At 41.6% G+C, this 25,598-nt stretch overlaps 1 protein-coding gene across 1 annotated transcript in view; it reads left to right on the plus strand.

Moving 5' to 3' along the window:
* Positions 1–9,636: 9,636 nt before the first annotated feature.
* ESR1 (estrogen receptor 1) overlaps positions 9,637–25,598 on the plus strand; it is a 333,527-nt gene continuing 317,565 nt past the window's right edge. The window contains exon 1 of the mRNA XM_073557685.1: positions 9,637–10,341. Within this exon, the coding sequence (XP_073413786.1) occupies positions 9,905–10,341 (437 nt within the window). The 5' untranslated portion in view covers positions 9,637–9,904. The remainder of the gene's footprint in view (positions 10,342–25,598) is intronic.

Raw genomic sequence — 25,598 nt, forward strand, 5'->3', positions numbered from 1 at the left:
CGTCTGAGGGTGACTCCGGAAATATATACCGAGATTTCAAATTTGGCCAACACTGTATACAGTTGTATGCTTCAGATAAGGTAACCTTTTTTGCTATTTAGATTCTGGTGTAATCCATAATGAGCCTATGAACGTCTGTCTGTTACTCCGGAAATATATTTGGAGCTTTAAGATTACCCCAACACTGTATACAGCTGTACGCTTGTGTTACATTACCCATTTACAGCTTTTCATATTCTTGTGTAATCCATACTGGGCCTGAGAGCGTTTGTGTCTGCCTCCTGAAATGCATACAGAGAATCAGAATGTTTACACTATACTATATATACCTTGCATCTGGTGATACTGTACCCTTTTTCAACTTTTTATTTTATTGTGTAATCCATACTGAGCCTGTGAGTGTCTGTGTATGACTCATGAAATATATACGGAAATTTACTGTTATCCCTAGACTGTATAGAGCTGTACGCTTCTGATACAGTACCATATATCTGCTGGCATTTTGGGTCCATTTTCCAAAACATGAGGACATATGGTGGAAGAGGACACGGATGTGGGCGTGGTGGGCCACCTAGTACTGATGGTGGTGGTGGTGCATCTGCTGGTAGTGCCAAAAACATAATAGCAGCTAAGGCAGGAGGTGTTGAGCCTGCGTCATGGTGTAGCTCTGGAAGGCCTGCAAGGCTCCCTTTTCTGGGAGTAGGTAGACTGCTTTTAAAGCCAGAGCATCAGGAACTGTTTTTTGGCTTACATTGCTGAAACAGCCTCCAGCTCTATCGCCTCCTCTTCTGAAGTTTAAAAAAATGCAAGCACTGAGTCGTCAGTGCAGGCTTCTGGTCAGGAGCAACCTCTTTCCTTATGTCCTTCACCCACACCAAAAGTGAAGGATGCAGCAGCAAACACTTCAGATTACTCCATGGAGCTCTTTTCACATACCATGCCTGGATTAATTAAAAATGGGGCCCATCATATACTGGAGCATTCCAGATTGGGGACATCAGACACTGGAGCAGCAATTACGGGGCCCATTATTCACTGGAGCATTAGAAATGGAGCCCATTATATATGGAGCATTATTAGGGCCCATCATACACTGGAGCATCATCCATGAGGCCCATCATTTACTGGAGCAATATAAATGGGGCAGATCAGACACTGGAGCAGCATCTATGGGGCACATTATACACTGGAGCATTAGAAATGGGGCCCATTATATATGGAGCATTATTGGGGCCCATCATACACTGGAGCATCATCCATGAAGCACATCATATACTGGATCATTCCAAATGGGGGACTGTTGTAAGTTCATTTTCCCCTTCACCATTGAGGTCTGATGAACTCCCTCTTCTGGTGAAGGAAGGTAGTGAGGCTGATTACAAAGCACCTGAGCAGAATGATGATGACTGGGTGACTGGGATTGCTGACTGGATATAAGGCAGCCGACGCCCTTCTGCCTTGCGGGTGATTACTCTGAGGGATTCTTGGAGACCAGTCTGATTCCTGCTCCTCAAAAGCTAAGTTTTCTGCTCTACTTTTTGCATTTGTGTTTTGGTTTTGTTTTGCCTTGTTTTTCTGGATTTCTGCCTTTCCCTGCTGGGTGAGCTGAATTCCTTTTTGCTCTGTCTTCAGATAATACCTGAGTACTGATATAGTCTTTTTGAAGCCTAGCGTCTTCAGGGCTTTTTTCCCTATCAGTCTGTTGGCTCTTGTTTTTGAGAGGGTTTTGGTGGATTGCAGACAGCAGCTTTTCTATTCTGTCCTATTTAGTTAGCCTGGGCCCCATTATTTGCTCAGCCTATCTTTCTTTCTGTGTGAGTGTTTTTTCATCTTGCTTCACCGTCATTATATGTTGGGGGCTGCCTATTGCTTTGGGGTCTGCTCTGGGGCAGTTTAGATTTCCCTTTCTGTCTTTAGGCTATGTAGTTCTCCGGCTGTGATCGAGGGGTCTAAGGCACCGTAGGAACCCCCCACGGCTACTGCTAGTTGTTGTTGTTAGGTTCAGGGGTCTGCAATCCGATAGCTGCCAACTTCTCTGGTTTTCTGGACTTAGCTAGTTTTTCTGTTTTTGCCTCCTACGGTGACTCTTTCATAACAGAATCACCCGCCATACCGCAGATCCTAGGGTACTCAATAACAGGAAAGAATTGTAAAAAAAAAAAAAAAAAAGTGTGTATATTTTTTCCTCTATATCTCTGAGGCCGTAGGAGGAATTTTTTTTTTCTCTCAATGGAGATAAAGCAATTGTCTGATTGTGTGGAGCAGCTCGCTGCGGAAGTGCGGGGAATTTCCGCCTACCTTGCTCATTCACATGCTGCCGAACCAAAGATCCCTACTCCTGATGTGTTTTTTGGGGATCGGTCTAAATTTTTGAATTTCAAAAATAATTGTAAATTATTTTTTGCCTTGAAGCGTAACTCGTCAGGGAGCTCCGCGCAGCAGGTTAAAATTGTCATCGCTTTGCTGCGTGGCGATCCCCAGGATTGGGCGTTTTCTTTGAAACCAGATGATCCTATTCTGACTAATGTGAACGCATTTTTTCAAGCCTTGGGGTTGTTGTATGATGAACCTAATGCTATTGATCAGGCTGAAAAGACCCTGTTGGCATTGAGCCAGGGTCGAGATTCTACAGATTTGTACTGTCAAAAATTCCAAAAGTGGGCGGTCCTTACTACCTGGAATGATAATGCCTTGGCAGCTCTCTTTCGGAAGGGTTTGTCAGAAGCCGTAAAAGATACTATGGTGGGATTTCCTGTTCCCTCTGGTCTTGACGATTCTGTCATTAGCCATTCAGGTTGATCGGTGTTTACGTGAACGCAGGACTGCACGAGAGGTGTTGCCACCTGTTGAACAAGTGTCTGAACTTATGCAATGTGATAGAGTTTTGTCCAGGGAGCAACGTCAGGAGTTCAGAAGGTGTAATAAGCTGTGTTTTTTTTTGTGGAGATGCCTCGCATATTATTTCTGTCTGTCCTAAACGAGAGAAACGTTTTGCACACACGTTTTCTGTGGGTGGTGTTCAACCTAAGTTTCTTCTGGCAATTACTCTGATCTGCTCCCTGTCCACATTTTCTGCCAAGGCTTTTGTGGATTCGGGAGCAGCCCTGAATCTAATGGACTTGGATTTTGCTAAACGTTGTGGATTTCCGATGACACCTCTGCGGACGCCTATCCCTTTGAAGGGGATTGATGCTACTCCTTTGGCGAAAAATAAACCTCAGTTTTGGACCCAGGTGGTAATGCCGGTCGCCCCAGAACATCAAGAAAATTGCAGATTTTTGGTGTTGCATAATTTGCATGATACCATTGTTCTGGGGTTTCCCTGGTTGCAAATTCATAATCCAGTTTTGGATTGGAAATCTGTGTCTGTGGTGAGTTGGGGTTGTCGGTGTGCCCTTAGTGAGGCTCCGTTTTTTCCACCTCTCCTCAGTCGCATGATGTTCCTGACTATTTAGCGGACTTTTATGATGTATTTAGTGAGAATGAGTCTGCGTCTTTGCCTCCTCATAGGAGTTATGACTGTGCAATTGAACTGAGCTCGGGGTGTAAATTTCCTAAGGGTCGGCTCTTCAATTTATCTGTACCCGAGCACGAGGCTATGCGATCCTATATAAGGAGGCATTGGAGAAGGGTCATATTAGACCATCCTCTTCACCCTTAGGTGCCGGTTTTTTTTTCGTGGCCAAAAAGGATGGTTCATTAAGGCCTTGTATTGATTATCGTGCCCTCAATAAAATTACTATTAAATATCAGTATCCGTTACCCCTGATTTCGGATCTATTCTCCAGAGTTAAAGGTGCTTGCTGGTTTACCAAGCTTGACCTCAGGGGGGCGCATAATCTTATCCGCATTAAGCATGGGAATGAATGGAAGATGGCGTTTAATACTCCGGAGGGACATTTTGAGTACCTGGTGATGCCTTTTGGGCTCACTAATGCCCCTTCTGTCTTCCAGTGCTTCATGAACGACATTTTCCAAGACTTTGTGGATAAATGTTTGATTATCTATCTGGATGATATTTTGATCTTCTCCAAGGATTGGGATTCTCATGTGGAACATGTTCGGACTGTGTTCCGGATCTTGAGGGAGAATTCCCTGTATGTCAAAGGATCGAAATGCCTTTTTGGGGTACAGAGGATTTCATTTTTGGGATTTATTTTGTCTCCGTCAACTATTGAAATGGACCCGGCCAAGGTCAGGCCATTTATGATTGGGTTCAGCCCACTTCTTTGAAGGCCCTCCAGAAGTTTTTGGGTTTTGCTAATTTTTATCGGAAATTTATAGCAAAATTTTCTAGTATTGCCAAGCCATTGACTGATCTGACTAAAAAGGGTGCTGATGTGTTGAATTGGTCTCCGGAGGCTTTTTCTTCCTTTCAGGAGCTGAAGCGAAGATTCACTTCTGCCCCGGTTTTGCGGCAACCTGATGTCTCACTCCCGTTCCAGGTAGAGGTGGACGCTTTTGAGATTGGTGCAGGAGTTGTTTTGTCCCAAAAGGATCCTGTAACATCTAAAATGAATCCCTGTGTTTTTTTTCCCCGAAAGTTCTCTCCATCTGAACGTAACTATGATGTGGGGAATCGGGAACTGTTAGCCATGAAATGGGCATTTGAGGAGTGGAGACATTGGTTGGAGGGAGCTAGACACCAAGTCGTGGTCCTCACTGACCACAAGAATTTGATTTACCTGGAGTCGGCCAAACGCTTGAACCCTAGACAGGCTAGGTGGGCCTTGTTTTTTACACGTTTTGATTTTGTGGTCTCTTTTCTTCCTGGCACTAAGAATGTCAAGGCAGACGCCCTCTCTAGGAGCTTCTTTGCTGATTCTCCTGTGGTGACCAAGCCTGCTACCATCTTAGGCGAAGGGGTAGTTCTTTCTGCCATCTCGCCCGATTTGAGACGTGCTCTGGAAGAGTTCCAGGAGGACAAACCTGAGCATTGTCCCAGTGGAAAGTTGTATGTTCCTGACCAGTGGAAGAAGAGAGTGATGTCTGAAGTTCATTGCTCTGCATTGGCTGGTCATCCAGGTATTTTTGGTACTAGAGATCTGGTGAGTCGGTCTTTTTGGTGGCCCTCCTTGTCTCGTGATGTCAGGAATTTTGTGCAGTCCTGTGGGACTTGCTCCCGGTCTAAACCTTGTTCTCGCTTAAGTGGGTTGTTGATGCCTTTGCCGGTCCCCAGGAGGCCATGGACCCATATTTAAATGGATTTCATCTCTGATATGCCTGTCTCTCAGAGAATGACTGTTATTTGGGTGATTTGTGATAGGTTCTCTAAGATGGTTTATCTTGTACCACTCCCTAAGTTGCCATCTTCCTCTGAGTTGGTGCCCCTGTTTTTGCAACAGGTGGTTTGCTTGCATGGGATTCCTGAGGACATTGTATCTGACAGAGGAGTTCAATTTGTGTCTAGATTTTGGAGGACTTTCTGTTCCAAGCTGGGAATTCAGTTGTCCTTCTCCTCTGCTTTTCACCCTCAGACCAATGGGCAGACGGAGAGAACAAACCAGACCTTGGAGTCGTATTTGAGATGTTTTATTTCCGCTGATCAGGATGATTGGGTTTCATTTTTGCCCTTGGCCGAATTTGCTTTAAATAATAGAGCTAGTTCTGCCACTTTGATGTCACCTTTTTTTTGTAACTTTGGGTTTCATCCTCGATTTTCTTCAGGGCAAGCGGAGCTGGGTTTCATCCTTGATTTTCTTCAGGGCAGGTGGAGCCTTCTGCCTGCCCAGGTGTTGACACTGTGGTGGAGAGAATGCACCAGATCTGGGTCCAAGTGGTGGATAAGTTATCTCTCTCCCAGGAAAAGGCCCAGCGGTTTTCCAACCAACATAGGACCATTGGTCCCCAGTTTAAGGTTGGTGATATGGTTTGGTTATCATCAAAAAATATCGCTATGAAGGTGGCTTCTCCTAAGTTTAAGCCTAGATTTATTGGACCTTACAAGATTTTGGAGATTATTAATCCGGTCTCTTTTCGTTTGGCCCTTCCTGTCACATTTAAAATTCATAATGTGTTTCATAAGTCCTTGTTAAAGAGATTTGTTGAACCAGTTGTTCCTGGGGTGGCACCTCCAGACCCTGTATTAGTTGAAGGTAACATGGAATATGAGGTAGAGAAGATACTGGATTCCCGTCTGGCTAGACAGAGACTCCAGTATTTGGTTAAGTGGAAGGGTTATGGTCAGGAGGATAATTCCTGGGTCTCTGCCTCTGATATTCATGCCAAAAGATTGGTGCGTGCCTTTCATCAGGCTCACCCTGATCGCCCTGGTGGCGTGGATGAGGGTTCGGTGACCCCTCCTCAAGGGGAAGGTACTGTTGTAAGTTCATTTTCCCCTTCACCATTGAGGTCTGATGAACTCCCTCTTCTGGTGAAGTAAGGTAGTGAGGCTGATTACAAAGCACCTGAGCAGAATGATGATGACTGGGTGACTGGGATTGCTGACTGGATATAAGGCAGCCGATGCCTTGCAGGTGATTACTCTGAGGGATTCTTGGAGACCAGTCTGATTCCTGCTCCTCAAAAGCTAAGTTTTCTGCTCTACTTTTTGCATTTGTGTTTTGGTTTTGTTTTGCCTTGTTTTTCTGGATTTCTGCCTTTCCCTGTTGGGTGAGCTGAATTCCTTTTTGCTCTGTCTTCAGATAATACCTGAGTACTGATATAGTCTTTTTGAAGCCTAGCGTCTTCAGGGCTTTTTTCCCTATCAGTCTGTTGGCTCTTGTTTTTGAGAGGGTTTTGGCGGATTGCAGACAGCAGCTTTTCTATTCTGTCCTATTTAGTTAGCTTGGGCCCCATCATTTGCTCAACCTATCTTTCTTTCTGTGTGAGTGTTTTTTCATCTTGCTTCACCGTCATAATATGTTGGGGGCTGCCTATTGCTTTGGGGTCTGCTCTGGGGCAGTTTAGATTTCCCTTTCTGTCTTTAGGCTATGTAGTTCTCCAGCTGTGATCGAGGGGTCTAGGGCACCGTAGGAACCCCCCACGGCTACTGCTAGTTGTTGTTGTTAGGTTCAGGGGTCTGCAATCGGATAGCTGCCAACTTCTCTGGTTTTCTGGACTTAGCTAGTATTTCTGTTTTTGCCTCCTACGGTGACTCTTTCATAACAGGGGACATCCGACACTGGAGCAGCATTTATGGGGCTCATTATACACTGGAGCATTAGAAATGGGGCCCATTTTATATGGAGCATTATTTGGGCCCATCATACACTGGAGCATCATCCATGAGGCCCATTGTATACTGGAGCATTATAAATGGGGCAGATCAGACACTGGAGCAGCAACTATGGGGCACATTGTACCTTGGAGCCTTAGAAATGGGGCCCATTATATATGGAGCATTATTTGGGCCCATCATACACTGGAGCATCATCCATGAGGCCAATCATATACTGGAGCATTCTAGATAGGGGGCATCAGACACTGGAGCAGCATTTAAGGAGCTAATTATACATTGGAGCATTAGAAATGAGGCCCATTATATATGGAGCATTATTAGGGCCATCATACACTGGAGCATCATCTATGAGGCCCATCATATACTGGAGCATTCCAGATTGGGGACATCAGACACTGGAGCAGCATTTATGGGGCCCATTATACACTGGAGCATTTGAAATGGAGCCCATTATATATGGAGCATTATTTGGGCCCATCATACACTGGAGCATCATCCATGAGGCCCATCATATACTGGAGCATTATAAATGGGGCAGATCATACACTGGAGCATCATCCATGAAGCACATCATATACTGGAGCATTCCATATGGGGGACATCAGACACTGGAGCAGCACTTATGGGCTCATTATACACTGGAGCATTAGAAATGGGGCCCATTATATATGGAGCATTATTTGGGCCCATCATACACTGGAGCATCATCCATGGGGCCCATCATATACTGTAGCATTATGTGGAGCTCATCATATACTGTATGGAACATTATATGTGACCAATTATTCTGTATGGAGATATATATGGGGCTCATTATTCTGTATGATGCACAATGTGGTGGCCATAATACTGTATGGAGTAATATACTGTCCTTTTTTGAGCTATTGTACAATTTAAAATAGATCAGTCATGTCATGTAAGCAGTGAAGTATTTGTCATTGTACTATACCTATATTTCTGTGCCGTATCGGAGCATCATGAGTTGTGGTATGTGTTAAAGGGGCGCACTGACACTCTTTGACCCAGGGCACACGAAAACCTGGAGGCAGCCCTACCCCCCATAAATTTAGCCAAATAACCCCCAGTTTTCAATGCGTAACTATTATTATGAAGTAAATTAAGGTTGACAAGTTTCAGTAATAAGAATTGGTGTTTTTGGCATTGAAATGGGCACTGTAGGTGTGTTTACTGTCCTCCACTCCCTGCCGACTTTGCGTCCCCATTGACTTGCATTGGGTTTCATGTTTCAGTCGGCCTCCGACTTTTCCCTATAGTCGGCCGATTTCGTTCGACCCGACTTTTGCGAAAGTCGGGTTTCATGAAACCCGACTCAAACCTAAACAAGGCAAAGTCGCTCATCTCTACTGCAAAGTGACTATGTAACACACCATTAGTGACTTACAGGGGAGAAGTTGGATGAAAAGAAAAAACCATCTCATCCATCTGTCAAACCCAAAGGAGGGAGTCCTCATACATCATTCAATGCTGCAAAGACTTGTCTGTCCAGCAGAGCGGAGCTTGCCCTATTGAGCCCTTAGAAGTCTATGCTGGCTCTAAATGCTCCAAACACTCTAGCCCTGAAAAGGGCAGTCCAAGGCAAGCTCTATACAGACAATGCCCTACAATTGCCCTGTTTTCCTCCCAGGCCCATAGTTGGGAATGATCCTTCTCGCGAATGCTCGTTACTCAATTACATGCCCTTTTAATAAGGCATTTGCTATCAGTTTTGTTTTTCAGATTTTGATGTTATGATTATTATACACATGTATGTATTTGCCTTGTATTATTTCAGTGGCGTTTTTGTGAGTCATTGATATATCTGAGCTGTGGATAGCGGTTACATTATGTAAGTGCTAACCTTTCATTGTTCTGGTCAGCTTCCCATCATTCTGTGCCGTTGCTCTAAAATTCTCTCCTCTCAAGGGCATGCCAAGTGCATGGTAATTTATAAGTTGTATGCAACAAGTTGCTACAAACAAATATAACATACAGTTAAGTCTGTTTGAAAAAAGTCTCCACAGAGCCGCCATGTGTGGTTTCAAGTAATCTCTGTAAGAACTATTTTATGGACGCTGTGCTAATGGAATCATACATTCAGAGGAAAATATATTCAAGGACAGTGTCAGAAAAGATAGCATGTCCGCTGTATTGAACTGGTTCATCTCTACTACAACCAAATCACTGTCAGGGTCAGACAAGCAAAATCTAGTGTTTTCCATCACAAGTTACATTAAACAAGATAAGTCATGTTCAGAAAGAAAGTTTTCTACGAGTGCAGAAATAATGGTGATGTGATTATTGGCGTGGAGGAGGACTGCATGGAAAAAGAATAGCAAAAGGCACAACAAAAAGGAGAAATCAAAGCTAAAATAATTCAGTTGTGACACACAGATGTGACATACCAATGTCAATTAAATACAGCAGCGCTTGACAATCTGCCATCAACACTGTGTGGATTAACTTCGACAAGAATGAGTCTAGGATTGAAAGAGAGAATCAGTTAAAAAAAGGGAGGATGGATTTTTTTTGTGGTGTGTTCAGCTCTCACTTGTACCTCCTCCTTACTAGAGCTTGCTGAATACCTGTGCAGTGCTAAGCTACAGCATGATTGCTGATCAGACTAACATCAGGTTGTGTTCTGTTCTCAGGTGGCCATCCATGTGCTGACTCCAACCTGGCAAGAAGACGGTCAACAGCCATGCCACATTCTCTCTGCCAGTAGTTATGACCATGCCCCTCCACAGCAAAACATCTGGAATAGCCTTATTGCATCAGATTCAAGCCTCAGAATTGGAGACAATAAGCAGACCACCACTGAAGTTACCCCTAGAGAGACCACTCGGTGAAATGTATGTGGAGAGCAACAGGACAGGGATTTTTAACTACCCAGAGGGCACTTCTTATGACTTTACTGCTGCTACTGCACCGGTTTACAGCTCTGCCAGCTTAAGCTATGCAGCCAGTTCTGAAACATTTGGATCAAGCAGCCTAGCCGGGCTTCATTCTTTGAACAATGTACCACCAAGTCCAGTAGTTTTTTTGCAAACAGCTCCACAGATCTCACCATTTATCCACCACCATGGCCAGCAGGTACCATACTATCTGGAGAGTGAACAGAGCTCCTTTGGAGTAAGAGAAGCAGCACCCCCAACCTACTACAGGTAAGTTAAAAAAAAAATTTCAGTTCTCAATGAATATCTTTCATTTTCTCTCAGTTTTTTGTTTCTATGCATTAAATTTTCACCCAATTCTCTTTCAATAAATTTCTCCCTACTGAATTAGGTTCTGTCTTCTAGCCTAAATTTACACCCATTAACTTTTACTTCTTACCGATGTAGTTTAACTATTAAATGATCAAGGCCACACTGTTGAATAAAGCTTAGTGTTTTTACCTTCACTTTAAAAAAAGACTATTTTAAATAATCTAAGAAATCCTCAATTATTAGTTACTCCACTATTAACCCGATGTGTAGCTGAAATGTTGTAATGTCAGTTCATTTTGAAAGTTTATTTTTTTTAATAAACTTTATTATACTGTCACAACAAAGTGAGGAACTGAATTATAAAATTATAATTTTTAACAAAACTGATGTTATTAGGAATAGTAAAATTAAAGATACATAGAAAGTATGCAAGTGTTGAGCTTACGGTAATTATTTGCGGCTGATGCATAAAACATTATAGTTTTGTAATAGGCGGAAGACATAATGCACGAACAACAGGAAATTATGTAGAGAACTGAATATATGTGAATACAGTGACAGTCATCTATGTTATTTCTATCTAATGTACACTGTATGTTGAATTAAATATCTACTAATCCATATTAATATATATGAATTTACATCAGAAATGAGACTCAGTACAGGAGGAAGAAATCAGTAATCCTAACTGTTGCTCTTTACAATGACAGTCCACACATGTCCGGTCTTCGCACTAATTACGGTGCTCCTTAGCAGACATTTATGTCGAATGCTGCAGATTTTTGAGAATTCTAGTGTCAAATCAATTGGTGTAATAATTTTACTTGGAGAATGCGCGGACACATAATTGAAGACATAAGTATCTTGTGTATCTTCCATTTTATTTCTAGAAATTAGTCATTATGAAAGAATCTTTTCACATCTCTTCTTTTCTCTTTCTAAATCATTCTATTTTAAAACATTTTACTTTGAGCAATTTATTTTGTCATTTATGGAGAAACAGTAATTCCATAAAAACCAAGTCCTGACAAGTCCGATTTGTTTCTTGCGGTTTTGAAAATATTTATTAAAAGTAATATTTGATACCAGAATATCAAAGATGTTACCGCAATTGTGTGGACGCATAATCAGTTTATTCAGCTTTATTTCCAATGTCTTACGTGTACAGGATTATATATAAGCCATTTGTTTTTTTGGGGGGTGATAACTTGTACAGAGTGACCAAGTGGGCTTGATTTAGGAATGTGTAAAGCTTTCTAACACATTCTGTAGTAATAAAATTGTTTAGTCCACCTGATGTATACATGATGTGTACAAGATGTGTAAATCTAACAGATGGCACCAGGTCATTGTGACAAAGTGAGCTTTACTTTTCATGCTGGCATTAACCCGTCAATGCCAGCAAATGACCAACCCAGGAGATGATTTTACAATCACTTATTATTAATATTAGTAGTAGTAATAATATTAAGAGCAAATATTGTTATATGAATCAGTATTGATGGATCACATGAATCATGTTTGCCTTAACACAATACTAATTTAATTACTAAATAATTTATTCATTAAGAAATGTTTTAGTCTTTTGTGGAATGTATGTGAGTTCCATGTGGGTTAACCAAACATGGATACCAGATGCTTAAAGGTTTTACAAAATGATGACTGTGCACACGCGATATTATTAATATATTCTATAATATAATTTATCCCATAACTCTACATTTACACTTTAGGTTTTCTTCAGTATATTTCATATTTTTTGCTTCATTCGCAGTATTGTATTTAAGAGACTTTTTACTTAATTACTTTAACTTACTTTTTGGTTAATGCAAAGACCATTTATTTATAGCCCCAGAAAATAAGAGGGGATACGAGCCATACTGGACAGTTTTACTCTCTACTGACAAAAACTTTTACTCATATGGCATGACATACATTCATGACATACAGAAATGATATTTATTTTTGGAAGACAGTGGTTGGCCTATACTTAATCCTTTCTTCCTGGTAAAAGATGGGTGACTAGTGACTACCATATAGTCATCTTGAAACAACTTGGCAATCAATTGGTGAAGCAATTTGACAGTTCCAGCCTCCCGGTATAACTTTCATGGATAATTGACCCATTAAAATATGGGTTTGTTTTCACAGCTCATCTTCTAGTAATCTGCTATGAAAATTATTTTCTGAGGAAGGTCCAGTGTAGGACCGAAAACGTTCAAATATTTTTTGTTTGTCTGGATGCAAATAAAAGAACTGTCAAATTGCTTCACCAATTGAGTGCCAAGTTGTTTCAAGACACTTTGTTTGGTTGGATACCTGACTTAGGTACCTCCGTCTCATTTTCATTGAGTGCCGTGATGTACTCATACCAAATAGTCATCATCACAGCTTGCAATCTTACTGTTGTGAATGCAATAAAATAAAAAAATCTTTCACTTTGATATTTTATACATTAAACATGCACTCTCATAAACCATAAATCTGAACTTGTGGACAAAATTAATATTATAAAGACAATTGTGTGCAAAGTGGAGGGCGTACAAAGGTCGTGTATGCCACATAGATCCTCTCTTTAGAGTGCTTTGTAGACAGCTTCTGCAAGGCTTTGCGCAGTTTATTTGCTTTTTCTGTAGTAAACATGCACGTAAAAAGTCCAAGCACAAAAAGTTATGTACTGCCTTTCAGATGTCCTGCAACCACCATAGAGAGAAAGCAAAGCCACTTTTCACCTGCTTGTAGCTATATATACTGAGCACAAAACGTTTCTTGTACACAGTGCAATAGACTGCAATTCTGCTTTCTGTATGAATCATGTAATCTCTAGTTGCTCGTTGTGTGCTGAGTGGTAGGGTCTTACTAGATCTGTTCTGATGGAGACAAATGTTACAACAGATGGCTGTTTTCCCATGTAAATATAAAGTTAATAAGTTCCGAAAAGCTATTTTTCTGCCCTCGAAATTATTTTATGGAATATAAATCTTAAGACAAAGTTTTTTTTCTGGGATTTAGTATTACTAAGTCAAGAGCAGAGAATGAGTTAAATTATAAATTTAATTCACCTCTTCTATCCCTGTACATCCAGTGCTGACACTCCATAATCTCTGCGTACTTCCTGCCTGAGATCAGGTGTCATATATCTTTCACATGATCGCTGCAGCCATTCACTATCTTGCTTGTATGGTATGTGATTGGCTATGTGGCCACCTGCAAGTGAAAGCTGCAGAAAGTAGGCAGAGACTGGTAAGGACAACTGAAGCGGTGGTGCTGGAGTGGTAGGAGGACATGGGCATTTCATTTTATGTAACCCATTTTTTGATCTTGTCTAAATTTTTATTGAACCTGAAAAACAACATTAAATATAAATTTTAGATTTTGCAAATCCCTTGAACATTCAGATAATAATTTTACAGGGGAACTATAAAGAAAACAATTTTCCACTATATTCATCTATTAGTGAGATTTCCTAGGGTAAATGTAATGCATGCCAAATATTACCCAGATATGATGAGGTAGTTGGTCAGGAGGTAAATATGTTGGGAACTTTTCTCCTGTAAAAAAGAGAGCACTACATCCACTACACTGCAGAAGGGCCGGCAACTTATATTGATTACATGCCAGCATAATTTTTGCCCCCTGGGTAAAAAGACATCTAGGAGCACTGAGGTGGGCAGAACGAGGAGACCATGATACTTTTTGTTTTGGTTAGCATTTGAATTTGATAAAGGTAAGATGGAGGAAGATAGGAGCATAAATATGTCCTCAGATAAGTTTTCTTTACTTTAAAAAAAGTCATTGTTGTTTTAATTTTAGTTGATTATTCAATAGCGTACATGAAGGTAAGAAACTTTGTAATATATTTTAGCAGATAAATCTGTCTTTTTCACCTCCTGAACTGATTTTACACTCTAAATTTGTGGGCAAAATCTGTAAAATTTGTAGTCAGTGAAGACAGATTTTCACATTAATGAGATAGGAAATGACAAATGCTACTCATAAGATTTTATGGAGCATGGGGGAGAAGGAGGGAGAAGCTAAAGGCAGACACATGCCAAAAATATAAGGCAGTCTGCAGCAAGTCCTCCTAAAAAGACAGTCATATTGTCGCAAAATGTCTGTGTCTGCCTTTTGCTCCACTTTCCCTATTAAATAAAAATTAAAAGGACAGTTACTGTTTAAGCTTGGAATATATCCCGAGTGCTGGCATATTCAGTACTTTTTTATACTTGTCTATACATGTATTACAGGTAGCAGATTGTCAGTTCTCTTTGTTTGGATGTAGATTTGTCTGTGTCATTATGCATTTTGCAAAGCTTAGTTTGCAAGTTTTGGTAAAGAACACAGCATAAAATTACAGAGCTAATATGATCTTGTCTGAATATGAAGCTCTTTCTGTGTCATGCTATTTCAGTATTGTAAGCTGCAGTGTTAGGTCCCCTACAGAATGCAAGGATTAGAAGAACTGGTGGGAGGTAACAATGTTGTCTTTTACGTAGTCTTCTGACCATAAGAGCTCTTGTGCTTATCTTTAAGAGAACCTTTCGCCAATTTTTTCATGTTGAACTGGACACAAGATGTAATAGTGGTTGCAAAGCGGAATGAAAATTTTTTTTTTGCTGTTGTTTTAAAATGTTCCTCTCCACTGCAGAGTTATCATCAATCAAACAATTTGATTACCAATGAGTAAACTTTTGTTAAGTCAAGTGGGTGTTATCAGATAGTGTTCACTGGGCGCAGGTATTTCTTTTTTCTGCATGATGCTGACCAATCATAGGCAGGTAGCAACACTCAAAAGGAAATAGAACACATCTCCACAATAGCTTAAAGCAGGTTTCTCAGTGTGTGTAATGATACAGCTCTGATCTCCTGGTCTAACTTCCCACATGACATAGTGTGGGGAAGGCACATCACAACTGAGTTTAGTTGTGTCATATCACAAACCCTTCTATCAGCTCTTCTCCTCTCATAGATCTGCTGTGCTTCCATTCTTCCTACACTGCCTGTATGGAGATGTGCCAGTACAGTTTTTCCTTAAGTTCCCAAAAAATTATGGCGATATGATGACATATTCAATATGACGACCTAATGTTACCAAATTCTGTGTTGTACCTGTGGGTTCAAAGTGTTCAATATACCCCTGAATAAAATCTTTGAGGGGAGTCAGTTGTGAGGTGTTTCTGCTGTTTAAGGTCCTTAGGCACCCTGCAAATGCAATATGGTGGCCACCATCTCTTTCAGCCAATTTTGTGCTCCAAGATTCAAATATTTCTTCTTCCGTTCCAAGTCCTGTCGTTTGTCCAAACAGAACTTTTTGTCTACAAGTTGGGTATCGACACGTTCATAAGAAATTGTGTAATATATTGTGGGTTCCACATTTTGGTGTTACCTCTTAGAAAAGTGAAAAACATTAAGCCAAAAGCAACATTTAACCCCTTAACCCCCAAGGGTGGTTTGCACGTTCATGACCAGGCCAATTTTTACAATTCTGACCACTGTCCCTTTATGAGGTAATAACTCTGGAACGCTTCCATGGATCCTGGTGATTCTGTCATTGTTTTCTCATGACATATTGTACTTCATGCTAGTGGTAAAATTTCATTCATATAACTTGCGTTTATTTGTGAAAAAAATGGAAAATTGGCGAAAATTTTGAAAATTTCGCAATTTTCCAACTTTGAATTTTTATGCCCTTAAATCACAGAGATATGGCCCACATGTTTACTTTACATCAGCACAATTTTGGAACCCAAATTTTTTTTTCTTAGGAAGTTATAAGGGTTAAAAGTTGACCAGCGATTTCTCATTTTTGCAACACCATTTTATTTTTACGGACCACATCACATTTGAAGCCACTTTGAGGGGTCTATATGATAGAAAATACCCAAATGTGACACCATTCTAAAAACTGCACCCCTTAAGGTGCTCAAAACCACATTCAAGAAGTTTATTAACCCTTCAGGTGCTTCACAGGAATTTTTTGAATATTTAAAAAAAAAATGAACATTTAACTTTTCTTCACAAAAAAATACTTCAGGTTCAATTTTTTTTATTTTACCAAGGGTAACAGGAGAAGTTGGACTGCAAAAGTTATTGTGCAGTTTGTCCTGAGTATGCTGATACCTGATATGTGGGGGGAACCACTGTTTTGGCGCATTGCAGTGCTCAGAAGGGAAGGAGCGCCGTTTGACTTTTTCAACGCAAAATTGGCTAGAATTCAGATCGGACGCCATGTCACGTTTGGAGAGCCCCTGATGTACCTAAACAGTGGAAACCCCCCACAAGTGACCCCATTTTGGAAACTAGAGCCCCCAAGGAACTTATCTTGATATGTGGTGAGAACTTTGAACCAACAAGGGCTTCACAGAAGTTTATAACGTACAGCCGTACAATTAAAAAATCATATTTTTCCAAAAAAATGATCCTTTCACCCCCAATTTTTATTTTCCCAAGGGTAACAGGACCCTAAAAGTTATTGTGCAATTTGTCCTGAGTATGCTGATACTCCATATGTGGGTGTAAATGACTATTTGGGCACATGGCAGAGCTCAGAAGGGAAGCAGCGTCATTTGACTTTTTTGGCTGGAATTGAGATCGGACACCATGTCGCGATTGGAAAACCCCTGACGTACCAAAACAGTGGAAACCCCCCACAAATGACACCATTTTGGAAACTAGACCCCCCAAGGAACTTATCTAGATGTGTGGTAAGAACTTTGAACCCCCAAGGGCTTCACAGAAGTTTATAACGTACAGCCGTACAATTAAAAAATCATATTTTTTCCACAAATATGATCTTTTCACCGTCAATTCTTATTTTTCCAAGGGTAACAGGACCCTAAAAGTTATTGTGCAATTTGTCCTGAGTACGCTGATACCCCACATGTGGGGGTAAACCACTATTTGGGCGCATGGCAGAGCTCGGAAGGGAAGCAGCGCCATTTGACGTTTTTGGCTGGAATTAAGATCGGACACCATGTCGCGTTTGGAAAGCCCCTGATGTACCAAAACAGTGAAAACCCCCCACAAATTACACCATTTTGGAATCTAAACCCCCCATGGAACTTATCTAGATGTGTGGTGAGCACTTTGAACCCCCCAGTGCTTCACAGAAGTTTATAACGCCCGGGCGTGAAAATAAAAAAATCGTATTTTTTCCACTAACATGAACTTTTAGTCACCAATTGTTTTTTTTTCCCAAGGGTACCAGGAGAAATTGGACTCCAAAAGTTGTTGTCCAATTTGTCCTGAGTACGCTGATACCCCATATGTGGGAGAAAACTACTGTATGGGCACACGTCGGGGCTCGGAAGGGAAGTAGTGACATTTTGGAATGCAGACTTTGATGGAATGGTCTGCGGGTGTCATGTTGCCTTTGGAGAGCCTCTGATGTACCTAAACAGTGGAAACCCCCCATAAGTGACTCCATTTGGGAAACTAGACCCCCTAAGGAACTTATCTAGATGTGTGGTGAGCACTTTGAACCCCCAAGGGCTTCACAGAAGTTTGTAATGCCCGGGCATGAAAATAAAAAAATCGTATTTTTTCCACAAACAAGATCATTTAGTCCCCAATCTTTTTATTTTCCCAAGGGCAACAGGAGAAACTAGACCCCAAAAGTTGTTGTCCAATTTGTCCTGAGTACGCTGATACCCCATATGTGGGAGAAAACTACTGTATGGGTACACGTCGGGGCTCGGAAGGGAAGTAGTGATGTTTTGGAATGCAGACTTTGATGGAATGTTCTGCGGGTGTCATGTGCGTTCGGAGAGCCTCTGATGTACCTAAACTATTGAAACTCCCCACAAGTGACCCCATTTTGGAAGCTAGACCCCACAAGGAACTTACCTAGATGTGTGGTGAGCTCTTTGAACCCCCACGTGCTTCACAGAAGCTTATAATGCCCAGGCGTGAAAATAAAAAAATCATTTTTTTTCCACAAAAATGATATTTTTACCCCCAATTTTTTTATTTTCCTAAGGGTAACAGGAGAAATTGGACCCCAAAAGTTGTTTTGCAATTTGTCCTGAGTACGCTGATACCCCATATGTGGGGGGTAAAGCACTGTTTGGGCGCATGGCAGAGCTTGGAATGGAAGGAGCACCATTTGACTTTTTCAACGCAGAATTGGCTGGAATTGAGATCAGATGCCATGTTGCATTTGGAGAGCACCTGATGTGCCCAAACAGTGGAAACCCCCCAATTCTAACTCCAACCCTAGCCCCAACACACCCCTAACCCTAATCTCAGCCCTAACCCTAGCCTTAACCCTAGCCCTAACCCTAACCCTAATGGGAAAATGGAAATAAATACATTTTTTTTATTTTAACGGGGGGGTTGATTTACTATTTATGGCGTTTTTTATATTTGGCAGCTGTCACACGCTAAAAGACGCTTTTTATTGTAAAAATAGTTTTTGCATCACCACATATTGAGAGCTATAATTTTTCCATATTTAGACTCACAGAGTCATGTGAGGTCTTATTTTTTGCGGGACGAGTTGACGCTTTTATTGGTATCATGTTCGGGCACGTGACATCTTTTGATCACTTTTTAATCCGATTTTTGGGACTCAGAATGAACAAAAACCAGCGTTTCATGAATTTCTTTTGGGGGGGTGCGTTTACACCATTCCGCATGCGGTAAAATTGATAAAGCCCTTTTATTCTTCGGGTCAGTATGGTTACAGCGATACCTCATTTCGGTCTTTTTTTATGTTTTGGCGCTTTTATGCAATGAAAACAATTTTATATAAAAAATAATTATTTTTGCATCGCTTTATTCTGCTAGCTATAACTTTTTTATTTTTTCACTGATGACGCTGTATGGCAGCTCGTTTTTTGTGGGACAAGATGACATTTTCAGCGGTACCATGCATATTTATATGCATCTTTTTGATCGCGCGTTATTAAACTTTTTGTTCGGCGGTATGATAATAAATCATTATTTTTTGCTTCTTTTTTTTTTTAAGGGGTTCGCTAAAGGGGTTAACTAATGGGACAGTTTTATAGGGCGGGTCGTTACAGACGCGGTGATACCAAATATGTGTACTTTTATTGTTTTTTTTTATTTCCAAAAAATGAATTTATTAGGGTATTTTTTTTTTATTTATTTAGCGATTTTTTTTAAAATTATTTTTACACTTTTTTTTTTAACTTTATTACATTGTTCCAGGTAGGACATCACTGTCCTGTGACAGATCGCTGATCTGTCACATCACAGATCACTGTGACAGGTCAGCGATCTGTCACAGGCATTGCACAAGGCTTCCTCCTTGCCTGCGCTTTGCAGGCATGAGGAAGCCAGCTCCCTGCAGGCCCCCGAAGGTCCCCGTCGCCATCTTGGATTTGGGGACCTGCAGGGATGGAGCCCCCCGCAGCAGCGCTGCACATTGCGCTGCTGTGGGGGGCTCAGGGAAGCACGGAGGGAGCCCCCTCCCTGCCGATGCTTCCCTTTAACCCCCGGTACACCACAATCGTGTTTGATCGCAGTGTGCAAGGGGTTAACGTGTCGGGGGCGGTCCGTGACCGCCCCTGACACATTGTGCCGGGTGTCAGCTGTGATAATCACCTGACTCCCGGCCGCGATCAGCGGCGCTCACCACGTGGGCGCCGCTGATCGTTGTGACGTACTATCCCGTCCCTGGGCATTAAGTCCCAGGGCACATGGACGGGATAGTACGTCACATGACAGAAAGAGGTTAAAATGTTTTTTTTTTACTTTAGATTAATTCCTGTGTAGCACCTGAAGGGTTAAAACGTTTCCTGACAGCAGTTTTTAAGTATATGAGGGGTTTGGTTTTAACCCCTTCCTGCCATCCAACGTACTATCCCGTCCACGGTACCCGGGCCCATATGACCGGGGACGGGATAGTACGTCGGCGCGATCAGCGGCGCCCACGTGGTGAGCGCCGCTGATCGCGGCCGGGTGTCAGCTGATTATCACAGCTGACACCCGGCACAATGTGTCAGGGGCGGTCACGGACAGCCCCGACATGTTAACCCCTTGCACACCGCGATCAAACACGATCGCGGTGAACCGGGGGTTAAAGGGAAGCATCGGCAGGGAGGGGGCTCCCTCCGTGCTTCCCTGAGCCCCCCACGGCAGCGCAATGCGCAGCGCTGCTGCGGGGGACTCCCTTCCTCCAGGCCCCCGAATCCAAGATGGCGACGGGGGCCTTCGGGGGCCTGCGGAAGCTGGCTTCCTCAGTGCCTGCAAAGCGCAGGCATGAGGAAGCCTTCTGCAGTGCCTGTGTCAGATCGCTGATCTGTCACAGTGATCTGTGATGTCCCACCTGGGACTATTTAATAAAGTTAAAAAAAAAATAAAAAAAAGTGTAAAAATAATTAAAAAAAAATCGCCAAATAAATTAGAAGAAAAAAAAAAAAATTCCCCCAATAAATCCATTTTTTGGAAATAATAATAAAAAAAAACAATAAAAGTACACATATTAGGTATCGCCGCGTCCGTAACGACCCGCCCTATAAAACTGTCCCATTATTTAACCCCTTTAGCGAACCCCTTAAAAAATAAAAATAAAAAACAAAGCAAAAAATAATGATTTATTATCATACTGCCAAACAAAAAGTGTAATAACGCGCGACCAAAAAGACGCATATAAATAGCCATGGTACCGCTGAAAACGTTATCTTGTCCCGCAAAAAACGAGCCACCACACAGCATAATAAGCAAAAAAATAAAAAAGTTATAGCTCGCTGAATAAAGCGATGCAAAAATAATTATTTTTTATATAAAGTAGTTTTCATTGCATAAAACCGACAAAAACATAAAAAACGACCTAAATGAGGTATCGCTGTAACCGTACTGACCCGAAGAATAAAACCGCTTTATCAATTTTACCGCACGCGGAACGGTGTAAACGCACCCCCCCAAAAGAAATTCATGAAACGCTGGTTTTTGTTCATTCTGCGTCCCAAAAATCGGAATAAAAAGCGATCAAAAAATTTCACGTGCCCGAAAATGGTACCAATAAAAACGTCAACTTGTCCCGCAAAAAATAAGACCTCACATGACTCGGTGGGTCAAAATACGGAAAAATTATAGCTCTCAATATGTGGTGATGCAAAAACTATTTTTACAATAAAAAGCGTCTTTTAGCGTGCGACAGCCGCCAAACATAAAAACCGCCATAAATAGTAAATCAAACCCCCCGTTATCACCCCCTTAGTTAGGGAAAAATAATAAAATTAAAAAAATGTATTTATTTCCATTTTTCCATTAGGGTTAGGGCTAGGGTTAGGGCTAGGGGTGTGTTGGGGTAGGGTTAGGGTTAGGGTTAGGGTAGGGTTAGGGTTAGGGCTAGGGCTAGGGTTAGGGTTAGGGCTAGGGTTAGGGCTAGGGTTAGGGCTAGGGTTAGGGTTAGGGGCGTGTTTGGGTTCGGGTTGGAGTTAGAATTGGGGGTTTCCACTGTTTGGGCACATCAGGGGCTCTCCAAATGCAACATGGCGCCTGATCTCAATTCCAGCCAATTCTGAGATGAAAAAGTCAAATGGTGCTCCTTCCCTTCCAAGCTCTGCTATGCGCCCAAACAGTGTTTTACCCCCACATGTAGGGTATCAGCCTACTCAGGACAAATTGTAAAAAAAAATTTTTGGGGTCCAATTTCTCCTGTTACCCTTAGGAAAATAAAAAATTGGGGGCAAAAATATAATTTTTGTGGAAAAAAATGATTTTTTTATTTTCACGTCCGAGTGTTATAAACTTCTGTGAAGCACTTGGGGGTTCAAAGTGCTCACCACACATCTAGATAAGTTCCGTGGGGGGTCTAGTGTCCAAAATGGGGTCACTTGTGGGGAGTTTCAATAGTATAGGTACATCAGGGGCTCTCCAAACGCACATGACACCCGCAGAACATTCCATCAAAGTCTGCATTCCAAAACGTCACTGCTTCCCTTCCGAGCCCCGACGTGTGTCCATACAGTAGTTTTCTCCCACATATGGGGTGTCAGCGTACTCAGGACAAATTGGACAACAACTTTTGGGGTCCAATTTCTCCTGTTACCCTTGGGAAAATGAAAAAATTGGGGACTAATTGATCATGTTTGTGGAAAAAATACGATTTTTTTATTTTCATGCCCTGGCATTATAAACTTCTGTGAAGCCCTTGGGGGTTCAAAGTGCTCACCTCACATCTAGATACGTTCCTTAGTGGGTCTAGTTTTCAAAATGGGGTCATTTGTGGGGGGTTTCCACTGTTTAGGTACATTAGGGGCTCTCCAAAGGCAACATGACACCCGCAGACCATTCCATCAAAGTCTGCATTCCAAAACGTCACTACTTCCCTTCCGAGACCCGACGTGTGCCCATACAGTAGTTTTCTCCCACATATGGGGTATCAGCATACTCAGGACAAATTAGACAACAACTTTTGGGGTCCAATTTCTCCTGGTACCCTTGGGAAAATAAAAAAATGGTGACTAAAAGATCATGTTTGTGGAAAAAATACGAATTTTTTATTTTCACGCCCGGGCGTTGTAAACTTCTGTGAAGCACTGGGGGGTTCAAAGTGCTCACCACACATCTAGATAAGTTCCTTGGGGGGTCTAGTATACAAAATGGTGTCATTTGTGGGGGGTTTCCACTGTTTAGGTACATTAGGGGCTCTCCAAAGGCAACATGACACCCGCAGACCATTCCATCAAAGTCTGCATTCGAAAACGTCACTACTTCCCTTCCGATCCCTGACGTGTGCCCATACAGTAGTTTTCTCCCACATATGGGGTATCAGCATACTCAGGACAAATTGGACAACAACTTTTGGGGTCCAATTTCTCCTGGTACCCTTGGGAAAATAAAAAAATGGTGATTAAAAGATCATGTTTGTGGAAAAAATACGAATTTTTTATTTTCACGCCCGGGTGTTATAAACTTCTGTGAAGCACTGGGAGGGTCAAAGTGCTCACCACACATCTAGATAAGTTCCTTAGGGGGTCTAGTTTCCAAAATGGTGTCATTTGTGGGGGGTTCCACTGTTTTGGTACATCAGGAGTTTTCCAAACGCGACATGGTGTCCGATCTCAATTCCAGCCCAAAACGTCAAATGGCGCTGCTTCCCTTCCGAGCTCTGCCATGCGCCCAAATAGTGGTTTACCCCCACATGTGGGGTATCAGCGTACTCAGGACAAATTGCACAATAACTTTTAGGGTCCTGTTACCCTTGGAAAAATAAGAATTGAGGGTGAAAAGATCATTTTTGTGGAAAAAATATGATTTTTTAATTGTATGGCTTTATGTTATAAACTTCTGTGAAGCCCATGGTGGTTCAAAGTTCTCACCACACATCTAGATAAGTTCCTTAGGGGGTCTAGTTTCCAAATTGGTGTCAGTTGTGGGGGGTTTCCACTGTTTTGGTACATCAGGGGTTTTCCAAACGCGACATCGTGTCCGATCTCAATTCCAGCCAAAAACGTCAAATGGCGCTGCTTCCCTTCCGAGCTCTGCCATGCGCCCAAATAGTGGTTTACCCCCACATGTGGGGTATCAGCGTACTCAGGACAAATTGCACAATAACTTTTAGGGTCCTGTTACCTTTGGGAAAATAAAAATTGGGGTGAAAAGATCATTTTTGTGGAAAAAATATGATTTTTTAATTGTACCGCTGTACGTTATAAACTTCTGTAAAGCCCTTGTGGGTTTAAAGTTCTCACCACATATCTAGATAAGTTCCTTGGGGGGTCTAGTTTCCAAAATGGGGTCACTTGTAGGGGGTTTCCACTGTTTAGGTACATCAGGGACTCTCCAAACGTGACATGGCGTCCAATCTGAATTCCAGCCAATTTTGCATTGAAAAAGTCAAACGGCGCTTCTTCCATTCTGAGCTCTGCCATGCGCTGAAACAGTCGTTCCCCCCCACATATCAGGTATCTGCTTACTCAGGACAAATTGCACAATAACTTTTGCAGTTCAATTTCTCCTGTTACCCTTGGTAAAATAAAAAAAATTGAACATGAAGTATTTTTTTTATGAAAAAAAGTTAGATGTTCATTTTTTTTTAAATATTCAAAAAAATTCCTGTGATGCACCTAAAGGGTTAATAAACTTCTTGAATGTGGTTTTGAGCACTTTAAGGGGTGCAGTTTTTAGAATGGTGTCACTTTTGGGTATTTTCTATCATATAGACCCCTCAAAGTGGCTTCAAATGTGATGTGGTCCTAAAAATAAAATGGTGTTGTAAAAATGAGAAATCGCTGGTCAACTTTTAACCCTTATAACTTCCTAACAAAAAAAAATTTTGGTTCCAAAATTGTGCTGATGTAAAGTAAACATGTGGGAAATGTTAGTTATCAAGTTTTTTGTGTGCCGTATCTCTGTGATTTAAGGGCATAAAAATTCAAAGTTGGAAAATCGCGAAATTTTCAAAATTTTCGCCAAATTTCCGTTTTTCTCACAAATAAACGCAAGTTATTTGAATGAAATTTTACCACTAACATGAAGTACAATATGTCACGAGAAAACAATGTCAGAATCACCGGGATCCATGTAAGCGTTCCAGAGTTATGACCTCATAAAGGTACAGTGGTCAGAATTGTAAAAATTGGCCCGGTCATGAACGTGCAAACCACCCTTGGGGGTGAAGGGGTTAAAATGGTATCACTTTTGGGAGTTTCCAATGTATAGGCCCCAAAAAGTCCATTTAAATCTGAATAGGTCCCTGAAGAAACAGGTTTTGCAAATTTGTTGAAAAAATGAGAAATTGTTGCTAGTTTTAACCCCTCTAAGGCTGGTTTCACATTTGCGTTTTTTAGCGCTGGAAAAAAACGCATACGTGCGCATGCGATTTTTCCCCTATATTTAACATGGGTGCGCATACATGCGCGCTTGTAAGCGCATGTATGCGATTTTCATGCGCTGCGTTTTTTTGGGGTGTGCGTTGGTATTTTCCAGACGCTGCATGTTGCATTTTTTGGCCCTGGAAAAAAGCGCATGCGCACGTATGCGCACGTTTTGCGCTAAAAATGGCCATTATAGCCTATGGATGCGCATACGTGCGCACTGGCATGCGCAGGTATGCGATTTTTTAGCGCTGCGTTTTTTGGGTGGTGTCCACTTTTTATCCTAGTTAGAATCTTCTAAAGTCAAAAAAAAAAAGTCTATATAAAGGAGGTGCCTGCCAAAACTCTGCCACTACTACACTGAGAGATTGAAGAGCAGACAGTCAACCAAGAACCCATTATATCAGCGAAGAATGTGAGTATATT

The sequence above is a fragment of the Dendrobates tinctorius genome, unplaced genomic scaffold (genome assembly GCF_039654945.1).
Source record: "Dendrobates tinctorius isolate UK_male_01 unplaced genomic scaffold, ASM3965494v1 ptg000250l, whole genome shotgun sequence".
In the NCBI taxonomy this organism is placed as follows: domain Eukaryota; kingdom Metazoa; phylum Chordata; class Amphibia; order Anura; family Dendrobatidae; genus Dendrobates; species Dendrobates tinctorius.